The 23,025-nt window shown below is 44.7% G+C and overlaps 2 protein-coding genes across 5 annotated transcripts in view; both read left to right on the forward strand.

The window, feature by feature from the left end:
* Positions 1 to 93: 93 nt before the first annotated feature.
* On the forward strand, positions 94 to 3,662 carry MRM2 (mitochondrial rRNA methyltransferase 2). Its single transcript, XM_019542033.1, has 3 exons — positions 94 to 345; positions 1,159 to 1,427; positions 2,894 to 3,662. Exons 1-3 carry the CDS (start codon positions 257 to 259, stop codon positions 3,325 to 3,327), a joined length of 792 nt encoding a protein of 263 aa, XP_019397578.1. The 5' UTR covers positions 94 to 256; the 3' UTR covers positions 3,328 to 3,662.
* Positions 3,663 to 4,775: 1,113 nt separating this feature from the next.
* The window catches only part of MAD1L1 (MAD1 mitotic arrest deficient like 1), a 490,537-nt gene continuing 472,287 nt past the window's right edge, over positions 4,776 to 23,025 (forward strand). For 2 of the 4 annotated variants that reach the window (XM_019542036.1, XM_019542039.1), the window contains exons 1-9: positions 4,776 to 4,876; positions 7,335 to 7,490; positions 8,972 to 9,112; positions 10,780 to 10,959; positions 13,249 to 13,373; positions 14,015 to 14,096; positions 15,311 to 15,441; positions 17,364 to 17,478; positions 18,429 to 18,490. In XM_019542036.1, coding sequence (XP_019397581.1) covers positions 7,341 to 7,490; positions 8,972 to 9,112; positions 10,780 to 10,959; positions 13,249 to 13,373; positions 14,015 to 14,096; positions 15,311 to 15,441; positions 17,364 to 17,478; positions 18,429 to 18,490 — 986 coding nt within the window. In that variant the 5' untranslated portion in view covers positions 4,776 to 4,876; positions 7,335 to 7,340. Of the gene's footprint in view, positions 4,877 to 6,033; positions 6,057 to 6,509; positions 6,565 to 7,334; positions 7,491 to 8,971; positions 9,113 to 10,779; positions 10,960 to 13,248; positions 13,374 to 14,014; positions 14,097 to 15,310; positions 15,442 to 17,363; positions 17,479 to 18,428; positions 18,491 to 23,025 lie in introns of those variants that run through there. The other 2 variants (XM_019542038.1, XM_019542037.1) reach the window with 2 other exon arrangements.

A 23,025-nucleotide genomic window follows, 5' to 3' on the forward strand; every position in this document is an offset into this window, starting at 1 on the left:
CCCTGCTGGTCGGCCGGAACCCGGGGCGCGGCGCGTGCTTCCGGGGGGACGCCTGAGTCGGACGCACGGGTCGGGACCATGAGGCGGTGAGGGGGGCGCGCTCGCGCCCGGTAGGGGGCTCGTGGTGCGGCCTCAGTTCCAATGCAGGACGGGCCCTGGCGCAGGGGAGCTCGTCTTGCATTCGGGAGTTGCGCCATAAACGGAGCCCCCGTAGGAAACCCTGGCCCCTAGGCTAGGCAGGGAGAAGGGTGCACGCATGCACACCCCGCAGCCGAGCTGCTGGGGGGCCCACCCAGCTCCAGCGTTGGAGGGGGGCGTGTGGAAGGGCCCCCTTGCGAGTGACGGGTTTCTGGAAAGCAGCCACATTGGGAAAGGGTTGCTGCAGGAGGCGTCTGGGAGCCCCTGGATGGAAGGGTTGGAGGATGAGATAAAGTGGGCATAGGTTTTTGGGTATAAAAATGGCAGATGAAGTTCTTGGGGTGAATCGAGGGTATTGAAGTGGCGCTCTGCCTGGGACCAGAAGTGTCATGGTCCATATGTGGAATGGCACAGCACAAAAAGGGGCTGGATGCGTTCTTGGAGGAGAGGGGCTTTGGGAGTTGGCCCGGCCCCTGGACCAGAGCTTCCTGGAGCTTAAGGACACCTGTACAGGGAGTGTGGAGGCTGCCCTGCCCTGCCCTGTCTGTCTGCGCTGGGGTTCGAGCACATCAGAGCAGACTTATAGTTTCATAGATTGTTAGGGGCTGGAAGGGACCTTGCAGATCATCAGGTCCAGCTCCCCTGTACTTGATTGAGTCTGCTGGAGCATGGCAATTGCTGTGCTGCAGCAGCCTCTCACGTATCAGTGTCCCTGCACTTAAAAATGGCAGTCGGGATTTGTTTTGGCTAATTTGGCTTGGACTACAGAAAATTTAAAAAACCCCAAAATGGTGGTGCTGCCATAGTATAAATAGTGTGTAAATATGAATTAACTGTACAGACCTAAGAGTCTCAAAAGTAAAACAGTACATCTTCTTAAAAGACTATGTTATGGATGAGCTTAGTGATTGATTGTAAGCACTAAAGTCAAGATGGGAGTTAATTACATGAAAAGGTGAAGTTCTCAAACTTGCAGGGATTCTGCACTAATTGGTTTCCTTGTCTTTTTTTTCCCTGTAGTTATCAGAGGTGGACAAGCCCTTTGCTTCTGTGTCAGAGGTTGAAGAGCAGAACTGGAACAGAGCACCGCTGGCTGGAGCGGCATTTGAAGGACCCATTTGTGAAGGCAGTGAAACAGCAGAATTATCGTTGCCGAAGTGCCTTCAAACTGCTGGAGATTGATAATAAGCATCAGGTTCTTTGTCCAGGGTTTTCTGTGCTAGACTGTGGAGCTGCTCCTGGGGCATGGAGTCAGGTTGCTGTACAGAGGGTCAATGCCTTGGGCACTGGTAAGCTCACAAGCTTAGCTCCCAAATGTAGGAATTAGGCAGTGAAATGCCATAGGTGATGGAATGTTTCACCAGATACAGACCTGGCAATTTCAGTTGTCCAGTAGTTGAGAGAGAGAGGAAAAGACAAAAGGTCAGACAGGCAATGACTTGGAAGAATGGAAATGCTAATGTCCTCCCAAAGGAATACAAAGGGCCACAGCTATATTAATTTAGGAAGAGGAATAGGCCAAATGATGCCAGCTGGACATAGCAGACATTATGCCTAAGAAATCTAGGGCAGATGGACAAAGGAATTTTCACTGGTGTGTGGGAAAGACAAATACATGTGAAGTTTCCAGTTAGGATGCGATGAGAAATCAAGAGACATAAAAGACTGCAAGAGAGGATGTCTTTGCATATGCCAAGTGAAGCTGTGTTGGAACCAGCCAGCATAAGCCTTTACTGATCCTTGGGCATAGCCTTACTGCAGGTACTTGATCAATATTTATGGTAATCTCATGGTATGGGTGCGGTTTTTGCTGAGGATTGTAACACCACTGTCTAACATTCAGGTAATGTTTTGTTAGAGTGTTTTAGAGTGTTTGTTTAAAGTAACTGTACAACTGCTATTGGCCTTTGGATTTAGTAAAAACATTGTAGCTCAGTTGGTGACTGGGTCATCTGAGTTCCAGCACCAAATGAAGTAGCAGACAGTGCGGACTTGACCTGGAGTCTGTGGAGATTGTCTTTTACCAGTAGAATTGGGTATGGTGTAGATAGTTTAGTTTTACTTCAGTGTGTCTTGTACTCAGCTTAGTAATTAATTATATAAAATTTAAATCAGCTACAAACTTAAGATTTTTTGTAGCCATGCTGGGAATAGAAAGGAAGTATTTCCTTGGATGAGCACATGATGCCTTCTTTAAGGAGTAAAAACTTAGGAAGAGATGTACTGCAAAGGGGACTAAACTTTTACACTGAGCCACAATATAAGGGATGGTCATTTTGGGGGGTAGAGAATAGGGCTAGCAAAGAGATTTTGTTTCCATCCCTGAGGGCAATCTGTGTCTGATCTCAAGCAAGTAATTTAACTTCTGCCTCTATTTTTGTTTCTGAAAAATGCCCATGGGTGTTGTGGTTTAATTTGTTAATGGTTGTAAGGTGTAATAGGGCAAGTTTTGTTATTATTGGCTGAGTGCAGAACTGCCCTGCTTCTCTTATATCTGGTATAGATTACAACTCTGGGATATAGATTTTTTAAAACAAAAATATTTATTCCAGGTCACTGGGTTTTGGTGGATTAACAAGGTCAGCCCACTGGTCATGGATGAGGTAGATTGTACTTTGTCAACACATGATGTAGGTTTACATACTGAGCTACTGGATACATACATTATTAGCAGCCTTTGTAATAACCTTGATCAGTTTGAAAGCAGGGGCCTGTCTTGTGTTTTTCATTCTTTCATTAACATTTTGTTTCCTAGATGCCAGTGCCCCTGTTGGCTTTGTCCTTGGAGTTGACCTTCTGCGGATTGCCCCTCTGGAAGGAGCAGTCTTCCTCTCCAATGCTGATGTGACAGATCCAAGCACGCTTAATAAGATCCAGGAGATGCTTCCTTCAGGGAAAGCAGATGTTATTTTGAGTGACATGGCACCTAATGCCACAGGGATCCAAGAACTAGATCATGATAAACTGATTAACTTGTGCTTGTCTGTTCTGGATATGTCCTCAAACATCTTGCAGCCAGGGGGGATCATGCTCTGTAAATTCTGGAATGGAAGAGATGCTCAACTTCTCCAAAGCAGGCTGATGGAGCACTTCTGCAACGTACGAACTATAAAGCCTCAGGCCAGCAGGAAGGAATCTGCAGAATCCTATTACTTGGCAAGAGGGTACAGAAAGACTGTGAAAAACTGATTATGTCTGCCTCTCTTGCATGGGTTGTCAGTCATTGATTGGACACTAGGACTTTGGGTAGACCTAAAGAATTGTCCATTTAAACTCTTACATTTTGGTTTTACTGTTAATCCTACATTGGGAGAATCTGCCATTATTTATATTGTGCCATAGATATCCAACGCAAGACCAGGTTGCTGCTTCACTGAGCTGCTACTTTATTTATACCAGCAAGAGTATCCAATCTTACTCTGGGGTGTGGGAGGAGGCTGTTGTGAATGGCATGCAATGATATGAAAGTCCATGGGGATAGAGTGATGGAAAGAAAAATAAAGCACTGGTTATAGTTTTGTTGATGCGTGTGTTTAAAATTACTACATTATCTTTTTAGTTATATTTGGAATGGAGCATCAAGTCGGTTGCCATAATGGGAGTGAAAAGAAAGAGGACTGCAAGCCAATTTTACGTGCCCTTCATCTTTTCTGAAGGCTATTGCAATTTATTAGAACATTTAGAAAATACATAATCATTTAATGGTCTCAAAATTTGCATTGTCATGTAAATCTGTAATGGGGTATTCAGAATATATGACTGTGGTTGCAGAATATTACAAGTTGATGGTTGTGCTGAGGTATTACCAATGCATGTGCCATGGACACAGACTATATATAGAAACTACTATTTCATCAGAGATCGCCCGTGTATTACGATAGAACAGGTTCATTGCCACTGATGAAGTCATTTTCACTCCTATTAATAGGAAGGCCCCTATTAGATCAATGATGCAAGGTGTTATTAATCTCCAGTAAGGAAAAGGGTACTGGCAAATTTTGCCTTCTGGTAGCAGCTGGAATTTTGTTTGTTTGTTGGAATAATTTCTGCACCTATTTTTTTTTTTTTTGTTAAATAACTATATTGATCCTTGAGAGATCTGTTCTTTATACTCCCTGTCAGTGGGTCTTTGAGCTGGGGGTGGTAGCGCCACATTTTTTTTAAGGTTGCCTAACATTTCTGATTTATAAATCCCCCCCTCTTTTTTTTTTGTTACCAAATTTATGTTGCTCAATTGCATGCATGTGGCCTGGAAGTTTCCATGTCGCAGGGCCGCTTTCTTGAAGTCACAGCAAAGAGCTTGTTGGAGTCGCTCATGGACCAAATGCAGGTGATCTGAGGCCAAGCACTGAGCAGCCAAATGACTTGCCCTTGGGTGCATGGGACCTCTGCTGCCAAGCTGGAGGCTTGACCTCATCTCCTGCATCACAGCTCTTGAATCTATCCGTTTTTTTTTCTTCCCTGTAATAAAAGCGCTTGATCTCTCTTGTATGATGCCGCAGGGAGACCGCCTCCCCCTCCTCTCCCTTTAGAGTGGTCTCTTTGGGCATCAAGTCGCGTATATTCTCAGTATTACGGTAGGCTGAGAGCGCTCGAACCACCCTCATCCCAGTATTACGGTAGAGGGCGCTCGAGATCTCGCGGGAGCTGGAGGCGAGTTCTCGTGGGATCTCGGCGCCGGACCAAGGAGGGAGATCCAAGCCGGAGACGGAGACGGAGACAGCGGCGGCGGCGGCGGGTGAGCGCGGGGCCTCCTGCCATCCCAGCGAGCCAGTGCAGTGTGTTCCCTCAGTGCGCTGCACGGCTGTGCCCCACCCCCCCGGCGCCTGGTGCAGTGACCCCAGTGCACTGCATAGCTCGGCCCCCCAACACCCGCCCTTCCAGTGTAGTGTGTTCCCGCAGTGTGCGCTGCACGTCTGTGCCAGGTGCAGTGACCCCCAGCATGAACCCCCCAGAGCCAGTGCAGCGTGCTTCCCACCCAACCCCACGGGTGCCTGGTGAAGTGACCCCAGCGTGGGCCCCCAGTGCACTGCATGCGGGGCCCCCCCCCCGTGCCAGTGTAGCATGTTCCCCTAATGCACTGCATGGCTCTGCCTGCCCTGCCCAGCCCCACCCGGGCATCTTGAAGTGACCCCAGGATGTTCCCGCAGTGCACTGCACAGCTGTGCCCTCCCTGCCCCGGTGCCTGCTGGAGGGGCTCCAGGATGGTTCTCTAACACAGCGTTTCTCAACCCGTGGGGTGCGACCCAAGAGTGGGTCTCGAGAATATAAGAAACTATCGCGAACAAACTACAAGTGGACAAAAACTCGGGAAATGGTGGGATTTCCCCTGCCGGCTGGGAGAGCTCAAGTCTGTGAGGGGCCACTCAGGACCTCTGCCCCCACCACGCATGGGGGGGTCTGGGGGCAGGGGGCACTGGGTCAAGACTGGCCAGCAAATGTTTACCAATGGGTCTTGGTACAAAAAAGGTTGAGAGCTGCTGCCCTGCCCCTCCAAACAAACCAACCCCCCCAACTTGTTGAAAGGGCACTAGCATGGTCCCCCAGTGTGCTGCATGGCTGTGCCCCCCACTGCAGTCACACCCATGTAGTGCACTGCATGGCTGAGCCCTGCCCCCCTTCCTCCTCACCCTACTGTTGAAGGGGCGCTGCTGTGTTCCCCCAGTGGCTGAGACACCCACCTGTCAGTCACAGCTCCACTGGTGCCTGCTTTTAGCAGCAGTTGCTAAACTTTCTCTGCTTCTTTTCAGTTTGGAAACACAAAGGGGTTCTTGTGCTAGGAAGATTCACCCCCTTGCCTCCCCACAGCTCTGTGTGCTGGGGAGGCCCAAAGGGCTCGTCTGCTGGTTTGTGCCTGGTGTCAGCGTGGTCCTGTAGGGCAGTAACGTGGAGCGTGTCGGGCTTCCAGGGGCCGGCAGGTATGTTTTGTTTCGCTGTTTGCTGGGACTGTGTTGCCCTGTGCGAATGCTATGAGCTGAGTTTATTTTTGAGAAGTGTTGAGGGTATTTTCAAATGAAGTCGACATGGTGTTACTGTGTCTTTTGAGATCTCTGGCTGCCATGACTCTTTCCCCTTTGTAATGTGTCTGCCCCCCTCACTCCACAAATCACTTTTAAAATATGAAAAATTGATGTTGCATTAAAGCTGGAAATTGTATTGGCACCTGCTAGCTCTCCTGTTCTGTTACAAATTCTTTTGAGGTGTTGGGATAGGAGAAGGGGTCAAGGAGGATGGCACATGTTAACATTTCTGTTTCTCAGTTGAATTTTGTGGTTCTGAGTCAGGTGTGCACTATCAAGCGGCTAATTTTCTGATGCTCAGCAGAAGTCTTATGAGAATAGTTAGTCAGGTCTGGGTGTTCCTAAACTCTCACGTGCCCTTTGACATCTTCATCCTATCCTATACTTGTAGTAACATTTTTCAAAGGTACATAAATAAGTTAGAAGCCAAAAGTCCTTTATGAAAGTGATTTAAGCACTTGGGGAAATCGGATTAATTGAAAGTCAGTGAATGTTAGGGTTTAAATTCCTTTGTGAACATGGGCATTAGGGCCCAGAATAATTTAGGTGGCAATATTTACTACTAGTTTGGATGCAGATCAGATGTTCTCTCCTATCCCAGTCTGTAGTTAAAAAGCCCTGAGAGGAAGAATTAGAAATTTGTTCTGTTTGCCAACGTTACATTCCAAGGATATTCTTGTCTCCAGTATTTGCCTTCTGCTCTCCTCTGTGGTAGGTAGGATGAATACTGTGGAAATGGATGCTGCTGCCCCAAGCAGCGGAAGCGCCAAGGTACAGAATTGTGGCCCCATAATTCCAATCTAATTAAATGCAAGGGACGTTTTGAATTTCTCAATGTGTGGTGCCTTCTGACCAAGTACATCCAGTGGGTTAAAATTCTGGGGAAAGATGTGTTGAAATTAATGTTACTACCCCATGCTGAGAACCATGTAAGGTAAGAGAACCATGTACTGCTGTAGTCTGAGAAGATGTCGTAAATCTATAAGCTTTCTTTTGGTGCTTTGTGGATCAGCGAAGGCTCCAGTAATGGCCTGTGAATCTCAACTGTGGCTGACAATTTTGGCTTTGCAGTGTGTAAATGAGAAGACTCCATAGTGACCTAGGAAGGTGATGCATTTTGTAACAGCAGTGAGTAGAGAGTAACTTACTCTGTATGTTTCACTTGTATGTTTTCAGGGAGCCATGGAAAACCTGGAAGATAATACAACTGTCTTCTCCACTTTGAGGTCTCTCAACAACTTCATCTCACAGCGCATGGAGGGGACATCTGGCTTGGCCACTCCAGAATCATCTCAAAATACCTTGCATATGCAGTACCAGCAGAGGATACAGGTGAGTCATCTGTGGCTCACCGACAGCAATAAGTGTTTGTACTGTCAGTGAGAGTTTATGTGATTCTAGGGCTGTACAATTGTTCATTTAGGTGATTGTGCCTGTTATCTATTTAACTTATTCTCCTAGCAGTGTCAATAAAGGAGATATTTTTAAGGTGCAAATTCGTAAGTCCTTAATTTTTTAATATGTTTGTTAAGGACATGATTCTTTATCTTGGTAAATATTCAAAGAGGTCCTTTGAGTTTCCTCCTGTAGGTTATCTGCAGGCCAAATCAGGAAGGTAAATTATGATGGAGTGGGATGAAACCACCTCACAAGCTTAAATGGATAGTTTACAGGCAACCCCTGCTTAACGCTGTTTCACTTAGTGCTATTTCGCTATAACACTCATTTTAAATTGATACCTGATTTTGCTTAGTGGTCAGTGAATTTTGTTATAAAGCTCACGGTCGCTATCTTTGGGTCATTAAAACAATTGTGGTCACCATTTTGGGTCATCAAATACTTCTGGTTTCGCTTAATGCTTGGTTTTTCGGGAAACAATTAAGAGCGCTAAGCAGGGGTTGCCTGTACTTGGGAAGAGGGCAGCCACAACATCTGCAGAGAACCCAGTGGGAGTTAAGTAGTTACTTTGGTCCCATCTTTTTCCTTACACTGCTGATCAGTCTTGTTTCTCTGTTGTCCCTTGTCTGTTTGTATCATTATCTTATTCTTAAATTGTGAGCTGGCTTTGGGCAGGTGCTTCCCTTTTGTTATGTATTTGTACAGTATGTAGCAAGGTGACCCAACTTGCCTGGGGAACATTGCTGTTATTCACTCATTTTTCTAAGGCCTTAATTGAGACTGCTGAACTCACTCCTTTGAGGACATTCATATGAACGAGAAACATAGCCCAAAAAATGTTAATGTTTCACTCGCTAAATTACTAATGGAGAGTATGGTGAAAGGCACTGTACAATGCCATATATATTAGACCATTGTCACTTAAAAATGTCTGATTTCCAGAGTTTGATGTGGTATTCTGGTTAAGTCTGAGTGTAAAGTATAGATGCATTGATCTTTATTTAACCCTCCATTGCATTTCAAATTCCAGCTAATTTTCTGATTTCCTGATTCTTCTTTTAGTTGTGCATTGCTAGTTGCAGAAAATCTGTATCCCAGAGTTCTGATTGAACAGATGTTCAGTTTGAAGGTTTCCTACAGACAAAATATTCTGTTACTCCCTTGCATGCTGTCCTGAAAGTAATTTTGCATGAAGCATGCTTTCATTAAAACAAAACCAAAGATTGTACCAGGTACTTCCGGGTGCACTCCAACTTGCTACCTTGCTGAGCACTTGGATATCTGATTCCTTAGCTACATGGTGTTTCTTCTTTGAGACAGCCAGGAGGATCTGTAGGTAACTTTGCTTTGTTTCAGAATATGATTGCTTGCTGCTGACTGTGTATTTTGTCTCTCCTTGTCTGTGAACCAATCAGCTGGAGGAACAAGCTGGGCAGATCCATTCAAAATCTCAGCTCCTGCAGGTGGAACGGGAGAAGATGCAGATGGAGCTTAGTCACAAACGAGCTCGTATTGAGCTAGAGAAAGCAGCTAACACAAATGCCAGGAACTATGAGGTGGGTAGGGTAGAGTCATCTGGTGTCTGACGGGTAGGGCTCTCATGAGAGCATCTTGTGAGTGTCACATGAGCGTTCCTGTGGCTCACAAATGGTTGGCTGCATATCTGAGTCCTGGCTTCTGTAAGTTTGTGGGTTTTTTTGGCACTCAATTGGTTATCAGCTTAGTGTGTACAAAGAGAGGTTTGGGGCTGGAATGTTAAACCTCATTTCTCTCAGAAGTATTTGAACTTCTCTTGGCAGAACTGCAAACACTTAGCATGTTCAGCTGTAGTGAATGGGAATGGCAACAGCACCAATCATGAAACTGTCACACAAGAGATGCTGCATTGATAAGACAGTGAGTCCCACTCAGACTAATAGGTTTCATTGCTCTCTGGTTTTATAAGCATGCATCGTGCTTACCTATGTTGCTGAAATAAGCAGCAGAGCTTGTGGGCTTTGTCATCTTACAAAGCTCTTCAATTTTTCTTCAGAAGTTAGCTACTTAAAAAGACATGCAGCAAAATGTTACGAGAAGGCAGATTTACTCTGCTGCTGTGAAGTGGTGGGTCATGGAGAAAATTCCTAGTTCCTCTCAAGTCAGGTGATTTTGGGATTAAGCCAAGAAGAGTTCAAACTGGAATCTAGCTGAGTCAGTCACAGAAACCTCAAAATACCAATACAAAAAGGGAGCAGCACTAATCCAGCATTCTGGTAATTGCCCTGCTCAGATTTTGTGTTCATGAGTCATGTGGATAAAGGCTTTAGGAACCTAGCCTTGCTTTGCATAATCCTTGCTTAGTATGTAAATCCGGTGCTCGATATGCTTTGATTAGCAGAGCAATTTGCTACACATTTTTCAATAAGTGTTAATCAATTTGAGTTATGAAACAGTGTGTGAAATGTTGGCAGAAAGCAAAAAAAAAAAAAAATAGCAAAAAAAGCAGAAAAGCAGATCTTGTTGAAAAAGCCCAAAACTGGCCCTGTACATTTGGTGATGCACTGTTATTTATACAGTTTGCTTATAGTTGGTTTCTGATTAAAATACCTCAGATTTGTAATAATGTAGTGCAAAGAGATTACAACAATTAATTAATTTTGTTAACCCAGGTCTTTGAAGGCCTATGTTTTATTTTTAATAGGTCATCTTTTAACTGATATGGCCAAGATTTTTGTGTTCCATCTAAAGTGTGCTTTGCAAGCTGTGAAGCTACTTCTATATTCAGACATCTACATGTCTGTCCAAGAAGTGCCCAAAGTCTGTCATTTAATTTTTTTTGTCTCCATGAGCCTGTTTTTCACTTCTACCTGGACTTCGGGAAGATTCTTCCTTTGAAAGGGAGTAGGGCTTAAAATTTTGTTTTTAAGAACCATTGCTTAAAGCAATGTTTTCCAACCAGTGTGCCGTGGCACAGAAGTGTGCTGTCATAAATGAACAGGCGTGCTGCGGAATTTTGCCATGGCAGTGAGCTACAATGGATATGAGGATGGGGAATGCCTTAACAGGTGTGCTGCAGAAAATGTTTATTAATGTAAGTATACCTTGGGCTGGAAAATGTTGGGAAACACTGGCTTAAAGGTAATGCCTTTTGGACTTCAGTGAGGATAGTAGACAAGGAGAAAAATGGCTTCACCCTTACGCTGCTTTTGTTTTATGATTTTCTTTTGCATTTCCTCTTCTGTAGCATGAGGCTGACCGGAACCAAGAGCTTCTCACACGCATAAAGCAGTATCAAGAGCGGGAAGTGGAGGCTGAGAATAAGCTAAAGGAACAAATTGAGATGAATAAATCTTATAAGAAGAGTATGGAAACCATGAGCAAGAAGCTGCAGGAGAAGGAAAGCAAATTAGCTGAAGCTAATGAAGTAGGTGCCTAGTACTTTCTTCTTTTGTCCACAGCTCTGGGTGACTTTGAGGGTCATGTAAATCAGGGCAACTAACTCTTAGTACAGAGGCTGGAACCAGAAACTATGCTGTGATTTAACAAATGTAGATTTGTTAATATATGTGTCTACCCCAAACAGTCTAAACGAACCAAGGGGCAGGAAAATAGTTTGAGAAGGTGGTATGGGGATTGATTAGAGGAAATGGCTGGAGGAGAAGTGCGGGCATGCCAAGTACTGGGGAAATTGGGGGAGAGAAGGCATGAAGCAGAGAGTAGGGGAAGTAAAGAGTGCAGTAGTGGGGTGAGGGTGTGGATGAGGAAATGAGCAGGAGAATAAGAGGTGCTGAGATACAGATGGGGACAAAGCTGTGAGCAGGGGATGTCTTCCAAAACTGTCAACTTCCTTTCCTACATTTTGATAGTTAAATATTTTTTTGATTGTTAAATAGTCTTAGCTGCTTAGGTCTGATGTGGAAGGTTTCTGGGTTATTATATATCATACAAGGCAAGGACTTTTTTGGGTGATATCTTCAGTTGGACCAACTGCATGGTTGGGATGAAGTTAGACAGGCTTTTGAATGCATCCAATTTCAGTTGGAATTAGTGACCATAACACCATCGCAGTCCTGTTGCTTGAGAGGACACTTGAGCCAATATTAGGTCTTCAAAGAGCCCCATTCCAGTGCCATTTACCTTATGTCCCTCAACTTTGGCGTAGTTTGTTTGTTTGTCTTTGTCAGTGAAGTATCCAGAACTGGCCTTAGGGAAAATGGCGTCCTGGGTGAACTTGTATTTTGGCTCCTCCCACTCCAGTCACCAGCCTTGGGTGGGTGGGGTGCTGGATGACTGAGGGTGTGTAAGAGGTTGAATGGGGTGTGCGTTTGTGAGGGGCACACGTGCCCCAGTGGCTGTGGGTGGCAGGGACCATGTGTCCGCTTACCCGAGATGCTGGCTTGGTACCAGGTGGTGGGGCTGGGTGGCAGAAGCTCGTGTGGGGCAGCAGAAAGGGCCGGCATGCAGACAGCAGTCAGAGCTGCCTGCACAGGAAGGCCAGCCCCAGTGGCAGGGCAGCGCTGCCCTCACCCCCTGCAGTAGTGCCGGTGGCGGGCTGCAGTTCAGCCACCAGTCCCAGCAGGTCGGTGATAGTGAAGCTCTTGGCATGCAAGCTGAGGCCACCCAGCCACTCCTCCTTGGCTGGGCATTGCTGCCTTGCCCTTGGCCCAGCCCTTGGTGCTCTCCTCCATGTCTGTCATAATGCCTGGCAGTGCCTATTGCCACTGCTGCCCAGGGGCTTTTTATTGTGCTGCCCTCGCTGGCAAGCTCCAATCAGCTCCAGGCATGGCCGGAGATGGGGTAGGTCCTGCTGTGCAACCCTCAGGATTAGTTGCCACCAAAGTCCCCTGACAGCTCCTTCCTGGCACAAGCTGTGGGGCAGGGCAGAGTGTATGCGTGTATGCGTGTGAGGCCACCCTCGGTCGTCACCCATGCTGCCCATCCCTAAGGCCAGCTCTGAAAGTACCTGATATATTTTAGGTATTGTATATGAAGTCTCAGAATGCTTATGATGGGGGAGTGCCAGGTTATCTCAGCCTGTGGTCTATTCTTCAGGCTTGCTTTTGATTCCTGCCTCTGCTTTGTTTGCTGTGTTTATAAATTGGGCAATTGCTTTAAGATTATTTCAGATTTTATCCCCATGAATGAGTATTTGGATTTGGTTTAGGGGCTTAGGTACTTTGCAGCAAATAAAGGTATGACAGCAAGTGCTGCTATGAGTCCCCCTTTATTTATGCCCTAAATGTTCCCTTGACACTGATTTAGGTAAGGTGAAATGATCGTAGCATCTAGATTTGCATTGGGGGTGTAATACCTTCATGGTTACTTGGGTTGTTGAGAATTGGGTCTCTGTTTTGAAACCTCACTGCTAAGGTATGTGGGCATATAATTATGGTGGGATAATTTGCAGCCATAAGTCTGATCCTTGCATGTGGGCATGTTCTGGCTTTGAAGCCTTTCTGTGTGCCAGTCTGAGATTACTCATTTAATGGATAATGGAATTGACAATTTTGTGGCAGATGAAAGAGAGCAAAGATTCTTCTTTGCCTTTGTTCTGAAGTGAGTTTGCAGGTTTGAATGGATTATTTCTAGATTCAGTGCGTTACATTGTTCATTTGTGTTTGATCTCAGCGGTTTGCCTTTTATCATATCTGGCCTGAAGGTCCATTGGTCTATTTATCTGTTGTTCTTTCCCTTCTTCTTTCTGTGAATCCAGACCATCAGCATGCTAGAAGGGAGAATATCTGAGCTAAAGTGGAGTTTAATGAATCAGGAGATGCAAACAGCAAGCCAGGAGTCTCAGAGAGAGGAGCTGATGGAACAGCTGGATGTACAACACAAGTAAGCAGGGAATCAACAACTGCCAGGAGAAAAAAGCAAACCTTCAGTCTTCTGCAGCTGCTGTCACTCAGGAAACTTTCAACAGCTTTTGATTTTCTGCTCTTCAAAGGGCTTCTTTGATCTGGATATACAGCTTATAAAAGTTGTTGGAAACTAGCTCTGAGGAGCAGTTTAATTTTACCTTGAAAAATAAGTACCCAGGTTTAAAACCTCCTTGCCTGATGTATCACATTTTAAGACACAGAGTTAACAGGAGGTGGGTGTGTGGAGAAGGCTAATCTAAGTATTAAGATTAATGTATGGCCTGATAGTTACTTTCATAATGTTTGTAACTGAGGGTTAATTAAAAGAGCTGATGAAGCGTGTCCCTGCTCACTGAATTTTTATTCAGTTCTGTCCTCCAATGCCCTGTTAGGACCCAAGTGTAAGTGACTCTTTATGTATTGTACATACAGACTTGCTGGTGCAGGAGTGTAGGTGGTTTGATTGGGGTGCACCTAAGGATAAGTGGGGTAATTTTTTTTCCTATGAATGACTGTTCTTATTCCTTTAACTATATTTTCTAAATATACCTCTATGTGGATTGCTTCTGTCAAGCGATTCTTGTATATAAATGGATATCTTGTATCTGCATGAAATAGAAAATGGCAAGAAGCCAGCCAGCAAGTCCAAACTCTGCAAGCAAGCCAGACCCTGATGGCTGAATACGAGCAGAAGATTAAGGTGAGAAACTTTGTGATCCACTCTCAGCTTTTCCTCTTTCATTTTTATATGGAAAAGCAGACAGCATGTATAAAAATTATCCTTCTAGAAGTAGAAGGCTAGCCTGTCATGTAAGTAGCTAAGTGGCTTGCCTGTTGAGTCGGAGAGAGCTGAAGTTACTTCAGTTCAAATTTCAAAGCATGAAAATTAGCAAAGTGGATTATATAGCTTATAATAAGCAGCCTTTACATGGCACTCTTCATCTTTAATATATAGTAAAGTCCAACTGACTGAAAGCTCTATACATTCCTTCTTTGCAGAAGACTGACTAACATCCTTACATAGCTTGCTCACTTGATTCAAGCTCTTGCTGATTTTATTCACTGTTCTGGCACAGTAGTCCTAGGCAAATGGTGGCAGATGAACACAGTAACTCTGAATTCATCCCTGCTCTCAGGCAGGTCCTTTCAAAGGGTGTTTTTATGAAACATAGTAAGCTTGAAGGCTTTTGATTACAGTATCTGCTAACTTCAGAGCAGGGTGGGGGATATCAGAGGTGTCTTTTACCAAACTAATGTCTAGGCCAGTTCAGCATGAATCATTCCTATATTGATATAAGGCATGGTGGAGGTGGGGGAAACAGGTAGAGGAAACTAAACCATTCTTTGAGCAGTGCTTATTATGGAATTTCTTTTGGTAGGCATTGCAGAGAGCCATGCTGAAAGCAGCATTGCCAGTGCTTCATGGGTACAAAAAGAAAAACCTTCAAAGAAAGAAAGCATGGTTTAAAGGGCTGGGGTGGGGAAAGCAGGCAGTGCACTGTAGTGCTGTTCTGAATAAACCTTTCCTTAGTTTGCTGTAGGAAGCAGTGGTTGCTGTTATACTACATGAAAAAGGTGTGGCTACCTGATGCCCTCTGTCTCCCTTGCATGCGTGTTCCCTTCATCTGCAGCTTTTCAAGTCCATTGGAGCTTGTGTTTTTCTTACCTTGTAGGTTTTGAGAAAAACGGAGCATTTGGCTCATAACTTCTTAGCTAGTAGGGAATTGAAGTGTGCAGGAGAGGACAGATGGTCTGTAAATGCTAGCGGAGCCTGTTTCTGATGATGTTGGTGCAAATGCGAGTAGCAAAGAAAAGAGCATTTGGAGAAGTTTAGCAGTCCAGTGGAGAGGTCGCCCTGAGCCCTCCTAAATTAAGCTCACTTGTCTTGTTCCCTTGTCATTTCTTGCCTTCCAGGATCTGGAGCAGAAGCTTTCCCTGCAGGAACAAGATGCTGCAATTGTGAAGAACATGAAAGCAGAGCTGGCCCGATTCCCAAAGATGGAGCGAGAGCTGCGCCAGCTCAGGGAGGAAAATGTCTATTTCAGGTGAGAAGGGAAGATCTGCCTCCAGTATGGCAGCATCTGTCAAGAATGACTCCCTGCTGCTCCTGTCTATCCCCCTAGTATTTACTGTCGCACTGAGCAGAGATTGAAAAGCCCTTTCCTGCAGGGTAGCATATTATAAAGGAGATTTCCATTAAGGGATGCTGTGAGAGGAAGTTTCTGTAGAACTTGTAAATGTATAGGTCTTCTGTGAGTACTATGTATGAGTTGAGACAGGTTTGTGATGCTTCCACAGTTGTGGTTTGGAGGGATCTAGTTAATCTCCCCTTTAACAGGTCTGATTGAGGGCTTCATAAATGGAGGGTTGATCATTGTGCTTGTGCATGAGAGGTTTACCATCTCATTTTGGATCAAAAGGGGATTGGAGAGAAATATGAAATTCAGTATGCTGATAATAAACATTTCCTGTGTGGACTTGTGAAAGGTCCTTCCTTCCATCACTGGGCATTTCTACCATCTCTTATGTCTTGTCAAGGATTTCAGTTCCTTGCGTGGTTGCCATCAGATCAGTATTTCCTCTGATCTTTTAAAGCCCTCTTGAGCTCACATAATGATAAAGCCTTGCTGCTGAGGTTCATGAACTCTGATGTGGCTGCCTCTGAAACCTGGCTGCAGGCTTTGGAAATGGTAACGCTTTTTGAAACTCATCTCTGCCGTACCATAGAGTAATCTTGTGTCGCTTTTATGTGCTGTAATCGAGAGCAGCAAGTTCTCAGAGGAAGCTGAATTTCAATCTTATGTAAACCAAGAAAATCAGATGATCTATAGTCCTTGAGCATGTGCTTTTGCTAGATTTCCTTTACCCAAAGGTTGGGATCAAAGTGGGATCATTTGACTTTTCTCTTGGGGTATGTGTGTTGATGCCTACTGTCCATTGTCTTCATAACTCTAGAAGCTTCTCTGTGTATGTAGGTTGTGAAATTAGGTCCCATTTTTGATACAGACAATCTGAGTAATATACCCTGTGGCAGAATGGGGTTGGATTCTTTTTTCTGCTGAGTCCAAGGACTGCTTATGCAGTCCCTTCAGTGGGTAGCAGTCCAAGCAGCACTCGCTCATTGTGCGCATGAAAACACTCTGCGTTAGTCTCTCACTCCACTGGGTGGTGTTATTAGTGTCCCCATTAATTCCCCGGGCCCTGTGAAGGTTGACCAAGCAGGTTTTCCTCCTGTTGTGGTGTGTGGATTTTGTGGGCCACTTCCTACCTTAGTTCTGCAGCAACAAGAGCCTCTGTCTTTGTCCTTCTCTTCTGCCTACAACACCACAGCACTCCACAGGGCAGTATGTGACCAGAAAGCTGCTTCTCCTACCAGAAACTGTACCACAGGCCTGGAAATGTCTCCCTGCACTGGCTTTCCTCCATTGTCTTGTAGCTGTTACAGTCCAAGGAGGCATGACTAGAAATATTTGACATAAGAGACCTACTATCTGGGTAGGCCTCACTCATTTAAACTTTTCTTTACCCATTTGTGGTTAATTTAGCCCCATTACAACCCCAACACCATCTATATTGAAATAAACATTTCTTCATGTTCAACATCCTCCTGTCTGCACACTTCTAACAGCACAAACCTTTGCCAAGTTTCCAACTCACTGTTTGTGCCTCTCTGGAGCATAGCTTTGTGGCTGCCTTGTTAACGTAAATGCTGTTTTGACCGATCAGCGGATATGAAACTTTAATTTATTTGGACATAACTAGGATGACATTTTAGATCAGAATATCTCAGTCCAGTGAAGGTTGCAATGTGTGAAATAGTTGCTTTGTAGCTGAGGTTACAGACGGAAGTCAGCTAAGTACCACAGTGTGTGCAGTGCCTTATGCTTTCTTGTAATTGCATGTGTTTTTGGATGTTTGCATAAGGGAATTGAGTTATGTGGCTTTTAATGGCTTTGCTCTTCCTTAGGGAAATGAAAGAAAACAATGGATTGCTCAAGGAGGAGGTGGAAGGTCTGCAGAGGAAACTGGAACGCTACGAGAAAGTTCAGGCCAGCCTAGTGGCTCTTGAATTGGAGAATGAGGTGAGGAGCCAAGAACACTTGCCCTGTATAATCAGATTTACTGATGGTGATCAGGGAGTCCTTTAGGGTGAATCCTTTGAAATTAAGGGTTAAGTGATGGCTGTAATTCATATGTCTAAACAAATGCTCCAAGGCTTTTACATAGCAGTAGAAGGTGGGAGCATTCATTATGAGGGGAAAACACAGAGCTGTATCCATTATTTTTCTTATATTGCTTTTAAGAAAGGACAGATCTTCATTATGTCGTTTGCCTTGCCCCTGCTGTGAATGTCCTCTTGGATGTTCAGCACTGTCCCAAGGTGATGTGACATGACACATGAGCTGGAAACCTACTACAGTATAGTACGCACTTAGATCACTGCTGCTGTTGGAAGGGATGTGTTATGGCCTTGAATCATTATAGTAACCAATTTTTGTTTTGCTGTCATCGGCAGCATCCTTTTCATTCCACACTCAATCAGATATTGAATTCTTACTTTACTTGTTACTTGGGCATGAAGACTGTTGTCAGAGTGAAGCACTATCATCGTGGATTGTTCTGGCTTGGGTAATCTAGCCTGTCTTTTGGCAGGCAGGGTTACGCAGAAAATTGATGCTGGAGCTTGCATAGAACTAGGATGTTGGGACTATAGCTTTCTTTTCTCACAGCTCTGCGGTAATCAGGTGTAGTGGGGTGAATCTGACTTACAAGAAAAGATAATAAAAATGGTGCATGGTTGAAGTGTGCACTGTGCCACGTGACTGTGGAGACTGGGAGGATTAATGTCCCTGTCACCAATGTGCGAGGGTCAGAGAATGGGCTCCAGTGCTGCAAGTGATTAAGTTGACAGAAAACAAGGGGAAAAGGCCAACTTGAGAGGAATGTAAAATAAAACCATAGGAGTTGAGGTGTTCAGAGCATTTGTTCAGGTCTCTTTCATGACTTATTTTTTTTTTGACCTGCTCCCTAGAAACTTCTGGGAAAGTTGAAAAGCTGGGAGAAACTGGACCAGAGCACGGGCCTTAATATCAGGTAGGTGCTGAGAGCCAGTGGAGTGAAACCTTTGCACCACTTGCTTTCATTCTTGGTGACTGATGGATGCAGCTTGTCATGCTGTTTATGCTTTCTGTTCTTTGGTGAAACTTGTTTGCTCCTCTCTTTCTTGACACTAGATATGGTTATACCATGCTAAATACCTATGGGTATAAAGTATCTCATAGTGAAATCTTGGGAATGGTGAATAAATCTAATCTCCACTGCAAAGTTTTGCCTGGTTCTGCCAGCAAAACTTCTTGTTTATCTTCACCCAAAGCTCTTCTGCAGAACAGAGCCCTTCTCTCTGCTGACAGAATTACAAGGCTTTTGCTGAGCAGGGTGAAATTGCTTCTGCTGTCTAGCCACTGGCAGAAGGTGCCTGGAGACACTGGTGTGTCTTCTGCCAGCTGCCAGGGTTTCTTTAGCAGCTGGTGTTTTGCTAGGGTACACCCTGTCAGCACAGCTGCTGCAGTGGAGCTGGGTAGAGCTGCCACAAAGACATGGCTGTATACATAGATGACTTGTGGAGTGCGGGGGCATTGCCCTTCCCCCAGATTTCTGTGCTAACAATGGGGCTGCAGCCTGGCTAGAGCCAGGGCCAGGCATAAACAGAGGTAGTGGCATGGAGTTGTGTCCCCTGCCTCTGGCAACAATTATGTGTTGTCTGTGGTCATGTACATTCTTCTTGGTGGTTGTAGCTGCTGTCTGACAAAGCCTCAGACAACCTGGTACATTGTCATTCCCAGGCAATTAACCTAAAGCAATTCTTTCCTGTATTTTATATGATACAGAATTGTACCTGTTTCACAGAGGCAGAATCAACTCCGTATTACTGGTACGGAGAACATTTCACTAGTTGCACTAGTCAACAGAGGGCTGGTATCTAACATGGCAAGTGAAGAGATTGACTTCTTTAACATTGAACTGGATCACAACACAGTTAGTTCTTTTAATTTGTAGGTGATGTAGCCAAAGAGGTGGAGGGGTTGTTTCATGGTGGAAGGAAGCCTCTTAATTTAGAGCTATATCAGGAATCACTTCTAAAAGCCCTGTGGCTCTCACATGATTTCTGTTTTGACTAAAGAACAGTTTGTATTTGTGATTCTGTTTTGGGCACGTTTTTACATTACTGTGTAAAAGAGGATTCCCTTCACTGTAGCATGCTTCTTTTCTTATCTTGTTATTTTCTTTTGTTAATGTCTGTGACGAGCTGCCTGTTCCCAGATGCGCACAGGTTGTTAGCGCTGCTGAGACTTTCTCTCTCCCACGTTTAGATGTAGTGCAGACTTGCAGCACTTCTTCAATGGCAGGGAACAGACCGAAGTACTTTTGAGTTCTTCCCACCAAACTTGCTCTCTGTCAGACAGTGTCATGGAAGCTTTTACTTACCTCAAGCTGTTAAAGGCTTAATGAGGTAATTTCACACTGGGAGGGAAATGGAGCCAAGTGACTTTTCCAGTAGAAGTCTAATAGCCTCTTCATTTAAAATCAGAATATTCACTGCAAAGTGTTAGGGTTTTGATTGTGCCACATTATTTAGCACCATTAAGGGTGTCTCTTCATACAGAAAAGGGAATTGCTCTGGAGAAAATCGCCTTTTGCATGCAATTGTACCAAGTGGAATTGGGGGATTTCTTTCTCTCTTTTTTTTTTTTAATCCAGCTTCTTACAGCATGAATTATGTTCATTTTCAGCGAAGGTTATGAGAGGGCATGTATAAAGGGAGATTGCTGTCCCATACAGGTTCCTGAAGCATACCCCAGTGAAAGCTTGAGGAGAATTAATTGCCAGTCACTGAGTAGGAGAGAATAGGGACAGTTGGATGGTTATCCCAAAGAGCCAGTGCAATGTGCTGTCTGTCTGCTAATAACAAGATAAGCAGGAACAAAGGGAATGCATTATGTCCCTTCATCTCCTCTTATTATTTCCTTCGTTTGTACATGGAATGCAGGAGAACAGCATGCAGCCTGTGGCGTTTTGGGGAGAGGATAGTTTTTTGGATCCTCCAGCAGCTCTAAAAGGCTTCTGTTTTGTGTCTGTTCACAACAGCTTCTGTTCACTGAGTGCCTGGTCCCAGCAGGCTCTGTCAGACTGGCTTACGATCAGGCCTTTTGGCATGTAATTTTATCTAAAAGATTTGGAAGGGAGGGGGCCATCTTTTTGGAGCATTCAGGGCAAACATCTTTGCCTGTCTCTTCTGGGTAGCTTGCAGGCTGCCGATTGCCTTACATTGCTACGTCTCCGGGTGAAATAGATCACAAACTAAATGGCTGGTCTTCCTGCATTTTAGTCCAGGGGCTGGCAACATTTTCTGGCTATGGGGGCTGGAATGATCGAGCTCCAGTTGGAGGAAGCCAGGCACTGAGCCCCAGCTATCACTTTTTCCTGCCACTCGACCTGCGGTGCAACAAGACCAGAGCCCGACTCTCCAACCCTGTGCAGCATGGCATGGGCAGAGCTCCAGGTATCTAGGTGATGTTGGTATGATGCACCTGAAGCCATGGCTCCATGGACAAGATCCAAAGGCTCTGCGGGCTGTAGGTTGCTGGCTCCTGTTCTGGATTCACTTACCGTTTCAAACTCCTTGATTTGTACTTTTTTTCCTAAACTGTAGAAACCACGACTTGTTAATGTCTTCTGGCCCTGAGTTATTTTATATCGTCTTCCCACTGTTCCTTTGCAGTGTTCTTCCTAGTCCATGGCTTTTGCCCTGTATAATGTAAGCATAGTGCTGACGGTGTACAGCATGAGATGCACACATAAGTTACTCCCTTCTACTGTAACCAGACCATGCCAGTGCACATCTGTTGTTCATTTTGTATCCAAATTCTGAATCTATTTGCAGTCTTCTGTGCACTTGCTCGTGTGTTCCTCTAGTATTTCTGTCCTCATAGTGTCTGCTCTCTTTTTTACTAGACTGTCGTAGAACAATGTTGTTGGGTTTGCAGGAATTCCCTTAGTTTCTTGTCTATCCCATTACAGCTACATTGCCAGGGATGGCCAAAAACTCTCTTACACATTAAACCTTCAGTCTTTCTGACCTTGCAGTTCTTCTCCAGCAAACCTTATCTGCTGTAGCAGGGAGAAATTGTACAGGATCTGAAATCTCTTTGCTTTGTAATTGGGGTTACTCTTCCTTTGAAGGTGACTGCTCGTTGTCTGTTGTAAGGTTTGGCTTGCTAAGAACAAGCTGCTGCTGGTCTTGTGGCAGTACAGAATGTTCCCGGTGTTTTTTCTCTTTCCAAGGCATGTTTATTGACCGTACACTTTTATAGACCACGGTGCTTGGGTGACTGGGGGATTGGTTACCTTCAGCAAAGGCCGATGATGAGTACCAGTACAATCCTAGAGTGACTTTTGGCTTTACCAGAGAGATGCCATTGCCAGAAAGAAGCCTTCTCTATAAACCTGGCAAATGTTAGACAGTAATTTCTATTAGCTAAGCAATGATGTTTCTAGGAGAATGTAAGCGCTCCAGGTGTCTTAAAAACCCCCCGCAGTTCTTGGGACTGCCCGCTAGATGGTAGACTTTCTCTTGTTGGATCAGAGAATTGATTTTGCTCCATTCCCTGGGCTCTGACTCCTGGAAAACATCAGTTGGGCACCTTAAAAGGGTTAGGCATTTCTGTAATTAACATTTTCTCATTTTCTAAAATCAAATGCTTTTAAAATCTATTTAACACCACAAGAATGTGATCACTCTGTCTCGATGTGCCGCAGGGTTCCCTTTCAGTGCCCTTTACCTGCATGTGCACAGATTGACACATCTTGCCATTGCCGTAGTGCAGGACATGCATCCAGCTCCGTCACCCTCATTTTTTCTCTCCCCCTTTCTTACACAAAGTTAGTCCTAGTCCAACTCTTTTCCCCACCCTGGAAACCGCAGACTCATACACCAGAGGGCAGAATTGCTCTTAATCTGATTATCTCCCCACTTTTCCTTGCCTGTTGCCTTTTCTTTATGTAACACCCAAAGTACACTAGGCTCTTGACAAATGCACAGATAAGGTCCCTGCGCTGCAATGCTTCTCATCTAAATCAGCTTACAGCCTGTCTGGAGCAGATGGCAGCTCACTCTTGCATCTGTATTGTCTTGTCTCTGTTCAGCTGCTGTCGCCTTCATCTACCTCTAAAGCACATGGAGTTTAGTCATTCAGTTGACAGCTCCAACCCCAGGGTTTGTTTTTTTTTGCAGTAGCTCTGTGCTGGAGTAAGGGTGCTACACACTTTAGGTGGCTTGGTTAAAAAAAAAAATGAGGTGCCTTTTAAGTTAGGTTAGCTATTGGTATTGACTGGTAGATTTGGTGTGGATGTGACCACCACATGTCTGCTCTTGGAGTCTCGAGTTCGCAGGTTTTTTTGGAAAGACTTCTGGAACATTATTCACACTTCTGGAGTCACATACAGGTGTCCCATAACTGAGAAATCTCAGGAAATCTGGGGTTTTTGCTTGCTTCTGAAATCTTTCTTTGAAGATAGGAAAGGACAGAACCAGGATTTCTCGTTTTTTATTTTTAACTTGACAGCGCTGA

This window comes from Crocodylus porosus, unplaced genomic scaffold (assembly GCF_001723895.1).
Source record: "Crocodylus porosus isolate Cpor-Errol unplaced genomic scaffold, CroPor_comp1, whole genome shotgun sequence".
Lineage (NCBI taxonomy): Eukaryota > Metazoa > Chordata > Crocodylia > Crocodylidae > Crocodylus > Crocodylus porosus.

Excerpts from the sequence above, each read along its gene's own strand:
- MRM2 (XM_019542033.1), top strand. The coding sequence starts at position 257 with ATGCACACCCCGCAGCCGAGCTGCTGGGGGGCCCACCCAGCTCCAGCG. Across the intron at positions 346-1,158 it reads GGCCCCCTTGCGAGTGACGG|TTATCAGAGGTGGACAAGCC; the intron begins GTTTCTGGAAAG and ends TTTTCCCTGTAG. Across the intron at positions 1,428-2,893 it reads GGTCAATGCCTTGGGCACTG|ATGCCAGTGCCCCTGTTGGC; the intron begins GTAAGCTCACAA and ends TTTGTTTCCTAG.